At 44.5% G+C, this 17,059-nt stretch overlaps 2 protein-coding genes across 2 annotated transcripts in view; one reads left to right on the top strand and one right to left on the bottom strand.

Annotated features, from left to right (window-relative positions):
* Positions 1-4,388, top strand: part of PIGL (phosphatidylinositol glycan anchor biosynthesis class L) — an 85,325-nt gene extending 80,937 nt beyond the window's left edge. Inside the window, exon 7 of the mRNA XM_075994051.1 lies at positions 1,957-4,388. Coding sequence (XP_075850166.1) covers positions 1,957-2,025 — 69 coding nt within the window. The 3' untranslated portion in view covers positions 2,026-4,388. The remainder of the gene's footprint in view (positions 1-1,956) is intronic.
* A 13-nt stretch (positions 4,389-4,401) lies between these two features.
* On the bottom strand, positions 4,402-15,774 carry CENPV (centromere protein V). Its single transcript, XM_020281259.2, has 5 exons — positions 15,332-15,774; positions 12,579-12,677; positions 11,271-11,340; positions 5,941-6,055; positions 4,402-4,816 (listed from the first exon to the last, which is right to left on the bottom strand). The coding sequence occupies exons 1-5, from the start codon at positions 15,718-15,720 to the stop codon at positions 4,692-4,694; spliced, it is 798 nt and encodes a 265-aa protein (XP_020136848.2). The 5' UTR covers positions 15,721-15,774; the 3' UTR covers positions 4,402-4,691.
* Between the last annotated feature and the right edge of the window lie 1,285 nt (positions 15,775-17,059).

The raw sequence follows: 17,059 nt of genomic DNA, 5'->3' as shown, positions 1-17,059 counted from the left end.
GGTAGCTGGCTGGGCCTACCAGCGAGCGAGCGCGGCGCAGCAACCCAGTCTTTTGATGTTCCAAGGCCTCGGCATCAAGCACGTGCATCCAAGACCTGCAGGAGGCGCTGCCCCATCCGGATTTCCTGCGCAGGCAGCTGTGGTGCTTTCTTGGCCAAGTTTAGGAGAGAATGAGGGAAACCTGTGCAGGATGATGCTCTGGACCGACTGCAAGGCGGGGGTGGACGTGCCGCTAGCCAGGGTCGGAGGAAAGACGGATGAGCCAGGGTTTGTACAGGGGTTGGGCCCCAGGACAGACTGATGTTGCCATGGTAGTGGTCTTCCACTGCACAGCTTCAGACTGCTCCTTTTGTTGAGTCCTTGCAAAGTAAAAAATTCTGTCATTAAACGGAGCAAGTCCCCAACTAACTGGTCCCGCCCCCACACCCCAGTAACAGCTCCAGTCTACCCGCCTGTGAGACAAGGACTAAGCAGAGACCAGGTGCCCATGGACAACAGGATTATATATCCAATGGCAGTGCACTATATCAATTTTTCTTTTTTCTTTTCTTTTTCTTTCCTTTCTCTTTTTCTTTCTTTTCTTTTTTTTTTTTTTTTTTTATGAGACAGGATCTCACTTTGTTGCCCCACCTTGAGTGCAATGGCCTTATCATAGCTCACAGCAACCTCAAACTCCTGGAATCAAGTGATTCTCCTGACTCAGCCTCCTGAGTAGCTGGGACTACAGGCGTGCACCACCATGCCTGGCTAATTTTTTCTATTTTTAGTAGAGACAGGTCTGGCTCTTGCTCAGGCTTGTTTCCAACTCCTGACCTCAAGTGATCCTCCCACCTCAGCCTCCTAGAGTGCCAGGATTACAGGTGTGAGCCACTGCACCCGGCCTATATTAATGTTTTACTTGAAGATTTAAAGAAGGAAAACAGAACAAACCCAATAACCACAGGAGAAATTAGAAAGGTAATTGTGCCAATTTTAAAAGGTTCTTAAGCCTAGATGGTTTTACAGCTATCTAAAGATAATTTCAGTGTTATTTAAAGCATAAAATAGAAAAGTGCTCTGACTCAGACATAACAAAACACAATGTACTACAAAAAATAAAACTACTGACAATTTTGTGAATACAGATGCAAAAATGTCAAAGAAAATATTAGCAAATTGAATCCAGCAGTGCATCAAAAGAATCACTACTCCATAACCAAGTAGCGTATTACTCCAGGAATGCAAGAATGGTTCCCCTTTGGGAATTCCATCAATAGAACTCATTACTTAAACAAATTAAGAAAAAACACATCCTTCTATTTATAGATACTTTTGAAAGATAACAAAACACAGCTACTATTCCTAATAACTTTTAAGAAAAAAAAGAGATAAAACAACTTAAACATAATAAAGACTTTATCAAAATCTAGCAGTCTAAAACTAGAAACGCAAGGTGTCATAATCATTATCATGAAAGAAATTAGAGGCTGGGCATGGTGGCTCACGCCTGTAATCCTAGCACTCTAGGAGGCTGGGGCAGGAGGATCGCTCAAGATCAGGAGTTCAAAACCAGTCTGAGCACGACCCCATCTCTAGTAAAAAAATAGAAAGAAATTAGCTGGACAACTAAATAAATAAATAAATTATATATACATATATATATATAAAATTAGCCGGGCATGGTGGCGCATGCTTGTAGTCCCAGCTACTCGGGAGGCTAAGGCAGAAGGATTGCTTGAGCCCAGAAGTTTGAGGTTGCTGTGAGCTAGGCTGATGCCACAGCACTCTAGCCCAGGCAACAGAGCTAGACTGTCTCAAAAAAAAAACAAAAAACAACAACCCTATGAGCAAAGAACAAGCTACAGATTAAAAGGGGATATTTGCAAAATATACGACAAAGGATTAACATCCTTAACATGATAGAGAACTCCAAAAATGTATTAACTAATACGCTTATTTGCTAATTTTTTCAAACAGCTCAAAGAAAAATGGGCAAAGGACATGATCAAGCAACCAACAAGAAGTAAAAATGACCAAAAAACATGAAAAGGTCCTCAATCTCATAAGTGATCAGAATAATGAAAATTTTATTTATTGTCTTAGAGACGGGGTCTCATTGTGTCACCCAGGCTGGAGTGCAGTGGCACGATCATAGCTCACTGCATCCTTGAATCCTGGGCTCAAATGATCCTCCTGCCTCAGCCTCTTGACTGCTGGGACTACAGGCTCAAGCTACTTGCACCTGGCAGTAACAGAATTTTTAAAAATCAAACTTTTTGCCCAACAGATTGGTCAAAAAAAGATATTGGATAACTAGACCAGCTTACTGAAGTAAAGGAAACAAAAGGGAAAAAAACGGAAAAACACTGATAATACCATGTGTAATTGAGTTTACTGTGCTATATACAGGATTGATGGCAACTTTAGGCTAGCATACCCTTTCTGAGGGCAACTTAGCAGCTTTTTAATATTTAAAATATGAATATCCTTCAACCCAGCAATTCCACTTATTACTTTTTTTTTTTTTTTTTTGGAGACAAAGTCTCACTCTGTCACCCCAACTAGAGTGCAGTGGTGTCATCACAACTCACTGCAGCCTCAAACTCCTGGGCTCAAACAATCCTTTTGCCTCAGCCTCCCAAGTACCTAGGACTATAGGCGCATGCCACCATGCCTGGCCAATTTTTTCAATTTTTAGTAGGAACAGGGTCTCGCTCTTACTCATGCTGGTCTCAAACTCCTGGCTCAAGTGATCCTCCCACCTCAGCCTCCCAGAGTGCTAGGATTACAAGCACAAGCCATTGCACCCGAACCCACTTCTACATTCTTAAATAACATACGCTATGTATAAAGTGGTATGGAGCCAGGCAGGGTGGTGCACCTGTAATGCCAGGTACTTGGGAGGCTGAGGCAGGACCTCTTGAGCCCAGGAGTTCGAGACTAGCCTGGGGAACAGCAAGACCCCATTTCAAATAAATAAATAAAAGATATTTAAAAGGATGTTCATTATAATACCAAAAAACTGGAAAGAACCATAATTTCCATGGAAAAAAGTGGTTAGAAAAACTATACCCATGCTATGCAATTCTATACATGTATGTATGAGAACAGACATATCGATATGAAAAGATCAAGACATTATTAAATAAAAAATGCAAAGTGCAGAACAAAGGTATAGTATGATGCTCTTTGTTTTTAAGACACACAAACTATGTATTTTTATATAATATTACAACAGAAATGGCAGACAAGAGGGGACATTTCACCTTATGAGGATATATTCATGTTTTACCTGTATAATTTTAAAATAAAATAAAAAATGTAAGAATATCTAGAGTTCTGTCCCTGAAAACCCAGGTCCTGTGGGTTGCCCAGCTTCTCCCAACTTTAGAGTGTGAATGTGGCTATTGATGACCCAGAAGAGTGACTGCGCAGAACCAGTAAACCAAGGAACTGGCCATCTTTATTTCCTCTCTGCTCTTTTTCCTTGTCTAGTCTACCTTTCAAATCATTTCATGATTAATTTTCCTAAAGCAAAGAGCAAATATTTACTAAGTATTGACCATTATGTGTGACAAATACTCAGTATTTGGTAATGAAAGGAATATTTTAGGAAAGTTACCGATAGTGACATGCAGCAAGGTGAATGAAGTAAAGAGGGAGACAGGGGAACCCATCAGAAGGCTAACAGGTCAGACTTCATTCACCCTGTCCAAGGCTTCCCAATGCCTATAAAATAAAGGCCAAAGTCCTCAGACTATTATCCAAGATCAGTCCAGCTTCAACATACCTTTCACATCTCATTACTTCTTCAAATCCAAGCCTCTAATTCAACCTGGCTTTTGCATGTACCTGTACCTCTATTCACAGTCACTTCTCCCCTCTATCTGCTTAAATGTTGCTTCTCTTAGAAACAGGCCCAACGCTGTTGTTTCAGTTTTGCAAGGTGTACAGAGTTTCAGTTTTGCAAGGTGTACAGAGTTTCAGTTTTGCAAGATGAGTTCTGGAGACAGCGAGGATGGTTGCACAACAATGTGAATGTACTTAACATTACTGAAGTATACACTTAAAAATGCTTAAGATGGTAAATTTTATGTTGTATCTATTTTACCACAATTAAGGAATTAAAAGCTGTTTCCCCTTTTAAAAAAGAAGTAGATTCAAATCAAATCATACCCTCCCCACGTCTTCCTTGACCGGCCCACGCTCTCTCCTCTTTGAACTCCTAGAGCTCATATCACTTTTGCAGCTCACATGGATTATAAGACTTCACAATCTTCTTTTTAATCACTGTGCTTCATCTGTCTTATCTCTTCTTCATAATTTGGTTGTAAACATCTTGTGCTCAATAAATATCTGCTATTAATTGACTAGCCTTAGAAGCAAAACCACAGTGCAAAAGAAATGATAAACCATAGTAACTGCTTTAATGTTAAAAATATTTATTTTTTTTCCCTATAAGATCACACAAAAGTTGGGAAGAAAAGGAAGAATGTCAACTAGCCTACATCAAAATCTGGGCTAAGGAAAGACAAAGAGCTGCCTAAAAGAAACTGGTAGCTGTAGCAAACTGCACAGATCAAGGTGGCTGCTGGCCAGCAAAGCCAGCAGCCTGGGGTGGCCGTATCCAGGAGCAACACTCAGGTGTGGCAGGGACAGCACGGCTGCTGGCCCCAATCATTCCTCCTTTTCAGGAAGGGATAGGGAGAAGCTCACTCTTTAGACATATTCTTGATGGTCTTGTGCTCCTTCATAGCCTTCTCCCAATCGTTGCCATTGAACTCCTCAGTGACAATACTCCGCACGGTGCCCTCATCCAGGCAGTGGGGCGCAATTCCTATGAGGAAGCAGCACAGAGAAAGGGGGGCCCAAGTATGGGTGAGAACAGATGCTATACTGGCTCCTGGACAAATCCCCACCTGTAAGCACCACTGTACTACACATAGGCTTTCTGACTGACACACTATAGCTTATGACTTAAATGATGCTGCCTGACACCCAGGAAGGCTCTGGCTCTCTCCTCCTCTGCCAGTGGGGATCAGACTCCTTGAACCAGAGACATCCAAGGCTGTACACCATTCAACACCAAATCAAGAGTATAAAATAGCAGAGAGGCTCAGCCTGGAGCAATTTCTGACTGGTAGCCTGAAAAAGTCATAGGCCTTTTCTATGTTTAGATAGATAACTTCCTAAGAATTAAATGCCCCCATTTGTACAGGATTTTATACTTTTCAAAACCCTGCAGGAAGGGGTCTCCATGGGACCGATGCGGAACAAACAGGAGCTGTTGAAGAAATGGTGGTGGCGGGGGCGTGAGGATAACATCATGCCCTTCCCTACCAATAAGGCAAAAGACAGTCACAGCCGCCCCTGCAGCTCTGGAGGCTGCATTTATACAGGGATCAAGAGTCCTCGGGAACATCTTCCACCTCTAATTTCCCCATCAATTCACGCTGAGAGTGGTATTATTCTGGACAACAGTCCAAGGTTTAGTTTTATTTACCCCGAGAACCAAGCAGGACCTGAGAGGGGCTCATTTTTTGAACAAATGCAAATTTTTTAAACGGCATTATAAATGTTCCTCATTCTTGCTTTACTCCCTTAACCTGTCATTATTAAAGTTGCCTCCTCCGGCCCCACAAGCCCAGCTCCCCACCTGTCCTCTCTGCCCTTCAATGTCATCAACACACAGCGCTAGCAGCACCAGTAAGAATCACCATCTGGATGGATTCTGAATCAGATTTTGCCATATTCAGATTAAGGGACTTAGATAAGTTTGGCCAGAGCCAGTCTTATGTTCTATCACTTGAAAAGAGCTCTGGTGAAGAGCCCTGTTCTAAGACATGCATGGGACAGGGCCAAGCCAGGCAGGGGGCACCCCACCTGTTCCACCAGAACTTTAATCCAGACCACCACAGCCTCTGTGTCCCCCAGAGCTCATAGGCCAACCCTTTTACTCACCAAAGCCTCCAGGGTTTGAGCGAGGAGTATAGAAGCTCTGAACACCACATCTCTTGCAGAAGGTGTGCTGGGCTTTGTGCGTATTGAACGTGTAAGTGGTTATATTCTCAGCTCCCTAGATGAAAAGAGACAGGTGTTCTCTTTTTACAAAGGGATTATTTTTTATGTCATTTAAAAAATAAATCTAGGCCGGGCGTGGTGGCTCACGCCTATAATCCTAGCACTTTGGGAGGCCGAGGCGGGCGGATTGCTCAAGGTCAGGAGTTCGAAACCAGCCTGAGCGAGACCCCGTCTCTACCAAAAATAGAAATAAATTAATTGACCAACTAAAAATATATATACAAAAAATTAGCCGGGCATGGTGGCGCATGCCTGTAGTCCCAGCTACTCGGGAGGCTGAGGCAGTAGGATCGCTGAGCCCCGGAGATTGAGGTTGCTGTGAGCCAGGCTGACGCCACGGCACTCACTCTAGCCTAGGCAACAAAGTGAGACTCTGTCTCAAAAAAAAAAAAAAAAAAAAAAAAAAAAAATCTTAACTTTATGGGGGGAGTTATTTGATAGGGCTCTCAGGATTATGAGGATATGTCCTATGTCCCACAAAAGGCTGGAAGCTTCTTGATGACAGGGACCCATCTACACTGTCCAGAGACATGTTAGTGTGGAACGTGACAATTCATGGCTTCCCTTAGGTCAACTGCACACAGAACAACTCAGCCTTGAGCTTTCTCTGACCCACGGCAAGATCATGATCCTGTCAACATTGGGAAGTGAAATGTCTACTTCCCATGGAGAGAAGCTCACCCGAAGGACTGGCTCTCCATGTCCCCAAACAGTACTGCTCAAGGTCTTTAAGAAAACTGTTGACTGTACTTGAATTAATTTACAAAGGACAAACCAGGAAAAAAATATTTGCTAGACATCATAAATAGGCTCATTTCCTTAATAGATACATCAAAGGGAAACTGGGCAAAGAACATGAAGGAACAGTTCAGAGAAAAGGAAAAACATTCTTTTTCTTTTTCAAAAAAAAGAAAAAAGTTCTTTAACCTAGGAAGTGACGCTCACACTGATAGACTGCAATGAGATATATTTCACTGTCAGGTGGGCAAAAATCAAAAAGTTGGTTAACACAGCATTGATAAGTATGTAAATATGCACCCTCATGTATCAGGCATGGGAATATGAACTAGTAAAAATTTAGCAACATCTACCAAAATTTTCAAGCATATGTATCCTTTAATACTGTGGTCCCCAACCCCCGGGCCATGTACGGTCGGGTACCAGTTCCTGGCCTGTTAGCAACTGGGCTGCACAGCAAGAGGTGAGTGGTGGGCGAGCAAGTAAAGCTTCATCTCTTCATCTGTATTTACAGCCGGTCCCCGTCGCTCGCATCACTGCCTGAGCTCCACCCAACACCCGGTTCATGTAAAACTTGTCTTCCATGAAACCAGTCTCTGGTTGGGGTTGGGGACCACTGCTTTAGCAAACTATTCCACTTCTAGAAATTTATCCTACAAACATATTCAGATGTCTCAAGTGACATAGATATATAGATATTATAGCACTGTTTATAAAGGCTAAAGATTGAGAAAATGTCCATCAATAGAGGATGGGTTAAAGCATTATAGACACTCATAAAATGGAATATTCTGTAACTTTTGAAAAAAATGAGGCAGCTCTACAAATACTGACATGGAACAACCTCCAAGGTTACAAAATAAAAAAAGCAAGGTGTAAAACAATGTGTGTAATATAGTACAATTTTAATTTTTAAAAAAGGCTATATCCTTATATGTACCTTTGAAGAGGTATGCAAGGAACAGTGGTTTACTTCTAGAAAGGGAAACTAAGTGGCTGGAGGGGTTGGGGGGAGTGGAGGTTCCTCATCACTGTTAAGTCTCTTAATACTTCCCCAGCACCAGACCACCACCCACTGCCACAGGAAAGAAAGACCCTCATAGAGCTTTGTGCTTCATATAAAAACAGTTCCCTGAGGGGCGTTTCTTACTCCACAGCCACCAAACCACATAGACACAGCAAAGAACTGCCAAGCAGTCCCAAACCATCCAGGGTTACCTGAATATTCACTTTCTCTCAAGGGATTACCAGGAGGCACCTCACATCCTAGTCTACCTCATTCATTACAAGAGGTTACCCAGTGGCACCCAGGTCCACCAACCTGACCCCATGCCCCCTCCTCCCCACTAGAACTCGCAGCCTATCATCAAACTCTGCGACACTCAACTTCTTTGGTCACTTCTTCCATCTTCTTGGCCAGCCAGAAATCACTGAAAACCACCATGTTGACAAATCCAATGCTCACTTCTCTGGATGCTGGGTTCTTCTTAACCTAACCTCTCAGTAGCACTTCTGTTTTGAAACACTGGCCTCTGACTGTCTTGTCCTTCCTCCTTCCACTGGACACGGCTCCCAGGCCCTCTGCTTGCTCCTCTTCCTCTTCTGTTCACTCTTTATGAAGGTCTGTGAGCCCCAGGGCTGACCTCAGCCTGATCCCTTCTTTGGCTACACCATCTCCCCAGCTGACCTTGTCAGTCCCACGGCTCTAAGCAACATCAGCACGCCAACAACTTCCAAGGTAGTAGCTCTAGCTCTGATCTTGCTCTGGAACTCCATACTTCCCACCTCTATAGGAATGTTCAAAAGATACCTTTAACTTCACTTTTGGGACAGAATTTTTTTTTTAGCCCGCTGTTGCTGAATGGGACAGAACTCTTGATTTCAGCAACCCCCACCCCCAACCAACACATACTCCTGCTTCTCCCCTAGGATCTAGCACCTCCATATGACTAGTTGCGCAGGCCCGACATCTGTAACTTCGACTTCTCTTTCTTCTCCTCATTTCTACTCCAATGCTTTCTAGACTTCTGTTTATGCTTGCTCTGAAAGAGTGCATCCCCAAGTGTGGTCCTCTGCATCAGCACCACCTGAGAACTTGTAGACCTACAGAATCAGGGGTTGGGCCAGATAATCTGTTTTAAAATGATCTCCAGGTGATCGTAAACATACTAAAGTTTGAGAACCACGGCTTTAAAACACGTCCAGTTATCTATTTTCTTTCCATTTCCATGACAACCATCCCAATGCAAGCTCCCACTGCCTCTCCTGGCCCACCATAACAACTCCCTGTCTGCTTCCCTGTCTCCATGCTTACCTCCTTACAATCCACTCTCCACACAGCGGCCCAAATGAGCTTTTAAAACATTAAATCAGATCTTGTCACTACCCTGCTTAACACCCTCCATGGGCCTCACTAAATGAAGCATAAAATCTGTCTCGTTCCCTGGTGCTGCCATCTCTCCAACCTCATCTCAGTCCACTTTTCCCCACCTCTGAGACTCCCAGCCACAATGGCCATCATTTGGCTCCTCAGACATGCCAAGCGTAAGTCCCAGAAGGCCTCTGCACTATCCATTCCCTTTGCCTATGACACCCTTCCTACCCAAGCCCTCCTCATCAGTCGGTTCTAACTACCACAGAGGGATCCTCCCTAACCAATCTACAGAAGTACTGGCTACTATCTTGCATATCGCTCTACTCTCTCTCTCTATAGCACCTACGCTATCAGATTTTTTTCTTATTTATTTATCTGTCTCCCCACCTACAGAATGTAAGCTCAGTGTCTGTCACGTTAACTGCTGTGTTTCAGTAGAACAGTGCCTGGCTCAAGCAGCTGCCTCATAGATACTTGAATGAATGAATACTTTTGTACTTACTTTCAAATAAACAAGCAAGTAGCAGAGTAGGACAGTGGAAGGGTGCTGGGCCCATAAAATAAACAAGCAGAAAACTCTCTTTAGTGGGCTGGGGCTGAGAAGAAAATGGTGCTGCAGAGCACCAGGAAGACGTGTGGGTCAACACACTCAAGGAGGATCAGAAAATTGTATGAGCAACAACTCTGAGACTGAAGAGCCCAGGGTTAGATCTGGTGGTGTCTCCAGAAACCATCTGTCACAGGTGCTTAGGAGCAAAGCCTCACCAGGCATCGGAGGACACACATGGGTACTTTGCTTACGGGAAACATAAGGGACAGGTGGGCTGCCCACCTGGCCTACCTCTTCTACCACACGCCCACAGCAAGCAATGTGCTGTTCAAGAACTAAGGGTAAGGCAAAGAAGAGACAGACTGACCCAGAGCATTTGGGATTAAATCTTACTACCTTGCCTTGGGGACACTCAAAGTGTAGTAAAAGAAACAGACAATTACACCAAAACTACTGATACAGGCATGGAGAGCTCTGTCAGACCTTCACAAGGGAAACAGGAACAAAGGATGGAATTAAAGCCCTACCCCACTCTACATTTCCCATAATGTGCTAAAAATCTTTTAATTTTTTAAATTATTTATTTAATTGCTTTTAGAGACAGGGTCTTGCTCTATCATCTGGGCTGGAGTGCACTGGCATGATCATAGCTCACTGTAACCTTGAACTCCTGGGCTCAAGCAATTTCTAAATTTTCAAAGATTTATACACAGGAAAGTTCATCACATTGTTGTTTATAATCAGAAACAAACTGGACTCACCTAGAAATCCAATAATACAGACAAAGAGATGACAGGATAAATAAACTATGAAGTTGGCTGTGGGGTAGGGGGTGACCAGCAGCCTGGAGACAGAGGAGGGAAGACTCTTCATTGTGTACATACATATTTTCTTCTACCTTTCAAATTTTGTACCAAATATAAAAAATTCCCTAAAATAAGACAATTAAACTTAAAAATAAGAAAATTATGTAAGCTTTTCATTGGGAAATGATGAAAGTAGGTTATCAACAGAAAGAATGGTAAAATACAATTTTGATAAAAATATAGAATAGGTTTAGATGTATTTGTGTAGAAAATAATGCACAAGGACACACACCAAATATTAACAGCTGCTACCTTAGGTTGATAGGATTTGGGTGATTTTATTAATTTGCTTTTTGATTCTCTGAATTTGAAAATGTGTACACAATAATGTCAAATAGGCCTCCACAAAATAAAGGGAAAAAATAACATTACCCTTTAAAAGTAAACATAAAACCTAGGGAAACAGGGAAACTAAATCCTGTGAGAGGCCCTGTCATATTCCGGACCCCTCACACATTATAGAGGGCAAGGTGTGTGTGTGTGTGTGTGTGTGTGTGTGTGTGTGTGTGTGTGTGTGTGTGTGTGTGTGTGTGTGTGTGTGTGTGTGTGTGTGTGTGTGTGTGTGTGTGTGTGTGTGTGTGTGTGTGTGTGTGTGTGTACGCCGTGCTTATGGGGGGGGGCAGGTGTTGTAAATTCTCACCAATGGGCTCTGCACTCCTTGACCCTGCTCTTAAGCACTAACCTTCAGGAGCTTGAAGCGAGAAGCTGGAACAATGAAGTGTCTATTCTGCTTCTTCTTGCAAATGCTGCAGCTACAAAAAGACAAAACGAATTCTAGATTGTGAGCAGTCCCTCTGCAACCTCTGTGTGTCCAAGGGGTCAAGCCCAATATGATCCAAGAGCCAGCTGACCCCAGAGATTAAGCCCCTTTGAGTGCCATCCAAAAAAGGGGGAACTCGGGCAGATGGCCTGGCTCTGCACGTGGAGTAGAGCCCATGAGCCCCAAAGCCAGCAGTGGAGGCCATTGCAACACTCAGAAAACCAGGACCCAAAAAAGCACATTTCTGCTGCCCACCCCCAGTTCTTTATAGTGAAGAGAAACAATGGACTTCAGAGACACACAGAAAATAAATTTCAAACACTGGTACAATCTTATGCCTCTCAGATATCCACACCAAAAGTGGACAAGGAAGCTTAGGTTTCCTTCTTTCTTCATCTCCAAGTAAAACAGGTCCCCAGAATTACCATCTCTGGAATTAAGTCAAAGTCCTCTTTTTTCAGGCCATCTTTTTAAAAAATTCTAATTTAGTATAGACTCCTCTAGCAAGTTATCCCACAGTGCTTCTTTCCCAATCTGGACTCTACTGTTAGCAGCCTGGTCAGCTCTCCATTTGAGTAACTCCACTGTATTTGTTTACTTATTTATTATTCATATATAGTTCTTATACCTAGGGGCGAAAAGGACGAGATACTGTTGAATCTTAGCTACACACCAACTATTGGTCCGGAAGTCAGAGCCTGTTGTCCTTGTTCTAACATAGTGCTGGGGACAGTGCTAAGAAACAGGCTTTCCACAGACCCTGGCAGCACTATCTGCTTCATCCAAAGAACAGAGTGAGAGGACAGAGCATGGGGAGCCTGCAAGTATACTCGCCCTCCACTCACGTACCACCCATCTCTCCCCGACTCTGGAATCCTACAAAGATTCTGCCCAAGGCTTTGCACTCAGTGCCCTGCCTGGCCCACCTCTAGCTAACCACCCCTGCCTCCACATAAGTGTCAGTCTAAAGGGTGACTCAGCCAGCTGCAACCCCTGAGGACCCTACTCTGTGTTGCCTGGGCCTGTGCTGTAGGAGCTCTCTGACAAGCCACACAAAAGGAAAAAAAAATAGAACAATGAACCTTTATGTATCCATCACCTGACTTCAACAATTATCAGCTCGTAGCCAATGTTGTTTCATGTACACCCCAACTCCCCAGATTATTTTGAAGCACTACATTTTGACTCTTAAATTCTTCTAAGCCAATTTAGGAAGAGAAAAATACTCACTTGCAGTCAAAGATGTGCAAGTCTGCTGGGGCCCAAACTTCAAAACGAACTGCTCCACAGTGGCAGCCTCCTGTGTGCTTCACCAGGCCCTGGTATTCACTAAATGAAACAAAAATCAGAAAGATAAGATTTCTGAATAGTCGGACTCCTGCTTTCTCTTTTGTTGTTGAAAGAAAGAAGATAAGACAAAAGTATTTTCTACATGACAACCAAAAGCATTTCTGCTTTTAAGAAGGCACTGTCAACTGCATAAAAGAATGGATTCAGTGTTGTCTTTGTCCCTATTTCTTAAATTTTATTAAACTGCAAAATAGAACATTCAAAAATTTCAGAAAATGTGGGGGGAGAGGAGGATCCTAATCCTACCGCCCATTTTTATTTATATGTCAAATACTTACCAAAAAATTGTTATGAGCTAGGCACCAAGGAGAGAGCAGTAAACAAAATACAGCAGACATGGTTGCTGCCCTTACTGACCTTAAGCAGCCACTGAATTACCCAAATAATATTTAATTATGATTGTGCTTAAAGGTGGTACAAGCTGCCGGGCGCAGTGACTCACGCCTGTAATCCTAACTCTCTCGGAGGCCGAGGCGGGTGGATTGCTCGAGGTTGGGAGTTTGAAACCAGCCTGAGCAAGAGCGAGACCCCCGTCTCTACTATAAATAGAAAGAAACTAATTGGCCAACTAATATATATAGAAAAAATTAGCCGGGCATGGTGGCTCATGCCTGTAGTCCCAGCTACTTGGGAGGCTGAGAAAGAAGGATCGCTTGAGCCCAGGAGTTTGAGGTTGCTGTGAGCTAGGCTGACGCCATGGCACTCACTCTAGCCTAGGCAACAAAGCGAGACTCTGTCTCAAAAAAAAAAAAAAAAAAGGTGGTACAAGCTGCTTTGGAAAAGTAAGATGGGGCACCCAATTGAGTCCCACAGTTCAGAAAAGCCTCCTGAGAAGGTAACAAAGATCTTATAATTTTGCTGTATTCCCCTCCAGTATTTTTCATACACATTTTATATAGCTGTAATACATATTATATGTAATTTTAATCCTTTTAAAACGTATATATAAGCCAAGCCCATAACCAAACATTAAGATTTGACAGATATCATTAAATCACCTTCCAAAAGGACTGAATACACTCAATAAATGAGAAAACATTTCACTATACATTTTCGAGCAATAACTACAGGAAAAACAGCTCACTGTGGTCATAATTTGCACGTATTTGATTAAGACTGAATGTAAGTTAATCTTTTTAAAAATTTTTTCTGGACACATAAATAATGTTTATTGTAAAAAATACAAACATTACAATATTTGACAGTGTCAAAGTGAAAGTCTGTCATCTTTACACCCAGAGGGATCCACAATTAACTATTTGCTATAAATTCCATATTCCTCCAAACTTTTTCTCTATACAATATTTTAACAAAAATGGTACAGTGTTATACACACTTTTTGCATATAATTTAGTGGACTTAAAAAAATAATTAGTGTACCTGATGGGTGAAAAACTTCTCATCTTTTTATGTCAGCATTTTAAGAAATTTTTCTTAATCCTTTATCAGTTTGTTTTAAAGTAAAAATTTACCTCAGATATGAGTTTACATTCCTAAGGATCTTTATATCCTCTTTACCTAGCAGTAGCTGGCACACCATAGGTGCTCAAACAAATGTTTGATGGATATTTTTTTAAATGTTCAGTTTATAGTCTGAGGTGGTAAGTCAAAAAGTGAAGGACACAGAAAACCAAATACGTATTGCATTTCTAGGAAGATTCATCCTAAGAGAAATTTCTTCTAGAACAAGGACAAAGGAACATTTTTTTTTCGTTCAAGAAAAGGAGTAATTCTCAGGTTGTTACGCAATTGTTAGGTTATTCTTGTCTTGGTTTTTTTCCTAGTGTTTTGACTGTTCTTTTTAATTCATAAAATAATTGACATTAAGATATATTATCAGGGTGTTAAAATAATTCTCTGTAGCACAATTAGTTCTCCGCGGCAGGAATCCAGATCACATTTGGGGGACAGAAGGCAGCTCTAGCCAGAGTCACAGGTCTTTTCTAAATCTCGGACACCCTGAAACGCTCCCGTGGCCATCCGAGAGGCCGGGGCGAGGCGAGGGAGCCCCGGGGGCACCGGCTGGCGGGAACACAGAAGCCTCCCCGGGCGCCGCGCGGCCGCGCGAGCCCCGAGCGTCTCTTCGCGCGCTTCTCTCGGGGGTCAATAACCGCCCCTCCCCGGCCGCCCGGCAGTGCCGGGAACAATAACGGGATCTGGCTTCTCGGCCGGTTCGAAACTACTCACGCTTCTCTCAGCCCCTCTCCCTGCCTCCCACCCCCCAAAACACGTGTGGAAACACAAAAAGAGATGCGGGGATAGGAAGGTGGTGGGATTTCTCTCCTTTTCACTCGGAAAGGCCCCCGCACTCTTCGGGCGACAAGACACGTCCCCGAGCACGACGCTCGCGGCCGGGAAAGACCCTTTGTCCGGGCGGCCGCGCGCCCTCAGACACGCTCCGGACAAAGCCCCTCCAGTCCGGGCCGCACTGCCCTACCGAGGCACGCGCCTCAGAATTAGGGACCAACCCGGGAACCCGCGGGAAACGTGTCGGCTACGCTACGCGGGACACGCAGGGCACACGGGTGGCCGAGGCCCGCACGCAGACAGAGACGCGCGGGCGGAGAGCCCGACTCCGCGCCGAGGGGCGTCGCGTGGCGCCCGCGCCCGCGCGCCCGGCCCGCCGCACTCACAAGGTGTCCAGCAGGAGCTTGGCAGCGCCCTCGGAGGTGAGCCTCTGCCGCTTCTGGAACAGCTCCCAGCGCTCCCGCTGCTCGCCCAGGTCCAGCGTGGACACCGAGGACGTCGGGGTCGCCGGAGTCGGCGGCGGCGGCGGCGGCGGGAGCAGCGCCAGCTCCGGCGGCGGCTCCCCGGGGCCCGCCTCCTGGGCCCGCGGCGACGAGCTCCTCAGCCGCCGCTTCTGCGACGGCCGCCTCGCCGCCGCCTGCTCCCCGCCCCCGGCCTGGCTCGCCGAGCGCCGCGCGCGGCTGGTGTTGGGGGCCGGGGCGGCGGCCGCGGGGGTCCCGGACCGCTTCTGCCCGCGCGGCTTGGCGGCAGCCGCCGCGCTCTTTGCCCGCCGCATGCCTCCAGCGGCCCGGCGCGCAGGCCTCGCCGCCGCGCGCCCCCGCGGCCCGCGCGCGCCCGCCGCCCGCCAGCCCTCAGGCCCAGGGGGCGCTGCGCCCGGCTGCCCCGCTCGGCCGCGCACCTGGCTGCTCGCCGCCTGCCCGCAGGAGGGAGACGCGGCACGCCCGGCCGCCCCCGGCACCTGCCAGCTCCGTCCTGCAGGCCTAACGGGACTGCGCCTCGGCCTTCTCTCCCGGACACCCGGAACCCACCTGCCCTGCGAAGGCGCCTCTGCCCCTTCTGAATCCAGAGGGCTTCTTGGTACCTACCGGACATGGAGGGGCCTTGTCAAGCCTGAACTAATGGGCACATGTGAGCGGGCAGCCTGGGGTAACTTCATCTCCAAAATGCGGAACAGTACCTACCTTGCAAGAACCATTGTGCACCTAAAATGAGCTAATTTGTGTAAACGGCCCAGCACCTGCTAACTGCTGGATAAACAGCAGCCAAAATCATAATTCTTAAACTTTGTCTTTTCTGTCACATTATAAAACAATGTCTTGAGGATATCTATGGTCAACAGATTTTTTAAAATTTTAATTAAATGAATCAACTCTGCATCAAATTCCATTAGTATGGTTTTGCTGAACACAACACCAAAATTTAAAGACAGAAAGACAAGAACCACTGCTGGAACCCAGATAATCCCTAAACCCATTAATTGCTCTATTTTATTCATATCTTCAAAGAAATGGCATTTCCTTTTACTCTTGTTTTACTTTTTTGTTTTCTATTTCTTTAACTTCGACATTCTTCTTTATTAATTCTGTCTTTTTTATCTTATCGTTAGTATATTGAATTAAATACAAAGTTTATTTTCAGTCGTTTCTGTAATAATCAAAATACTAATGGCTATAATTTTTTTCTATGAGTATAGCTTTAGCTGTATCCATTAGGGTTTATATGAAGTGTTCTTAAATTTTTCTAGATAATCTGTAATTTCCATTTTTGCCATTTTATTTATTGGAGTTATGGTTTACATACAGCAAAGTGTACATATCTTAAATGTACAACTTATGTAACCACCACCAATTCATATTTAGGACATTTCCAGCACACCAGAGTTTCTCACAGGCAAGAGAAAACAGAGGTGACCACTATTCTTACTTCTATCACCATAGGTTAGTTTTGCTTGTTCTTGAACATCATTTAAAAACAGTATGTATTCATTTTCACTGTAGTTAGCTAAAAGTAAAAAGGAAAAAAAAAAAAAAAAAACAGTATGTAGGCCAGGCACAGTGGCTCATGCCTGTAATCCCAGCACTTTGGGAGGCCAAGGGTTTGATAACTCAAACCCA

Source organism: Microcebus murinus, chromosome 18 (genome assembly GCF_040939455.1).
Source record: "Microcebus murinus isolate Inina chromosome 18, M.murinus_Inina_mat1.0, whole genome shotgun sequence".
NCBI lineage: Eukaryota > Metazoa > Chordata > Mammalia > Primates > Cheirogaleidae > Microcebus > Microcebus murinus.
This window is presented reverse-complemented; position numbering and strand designations above follow the sequence as displayed.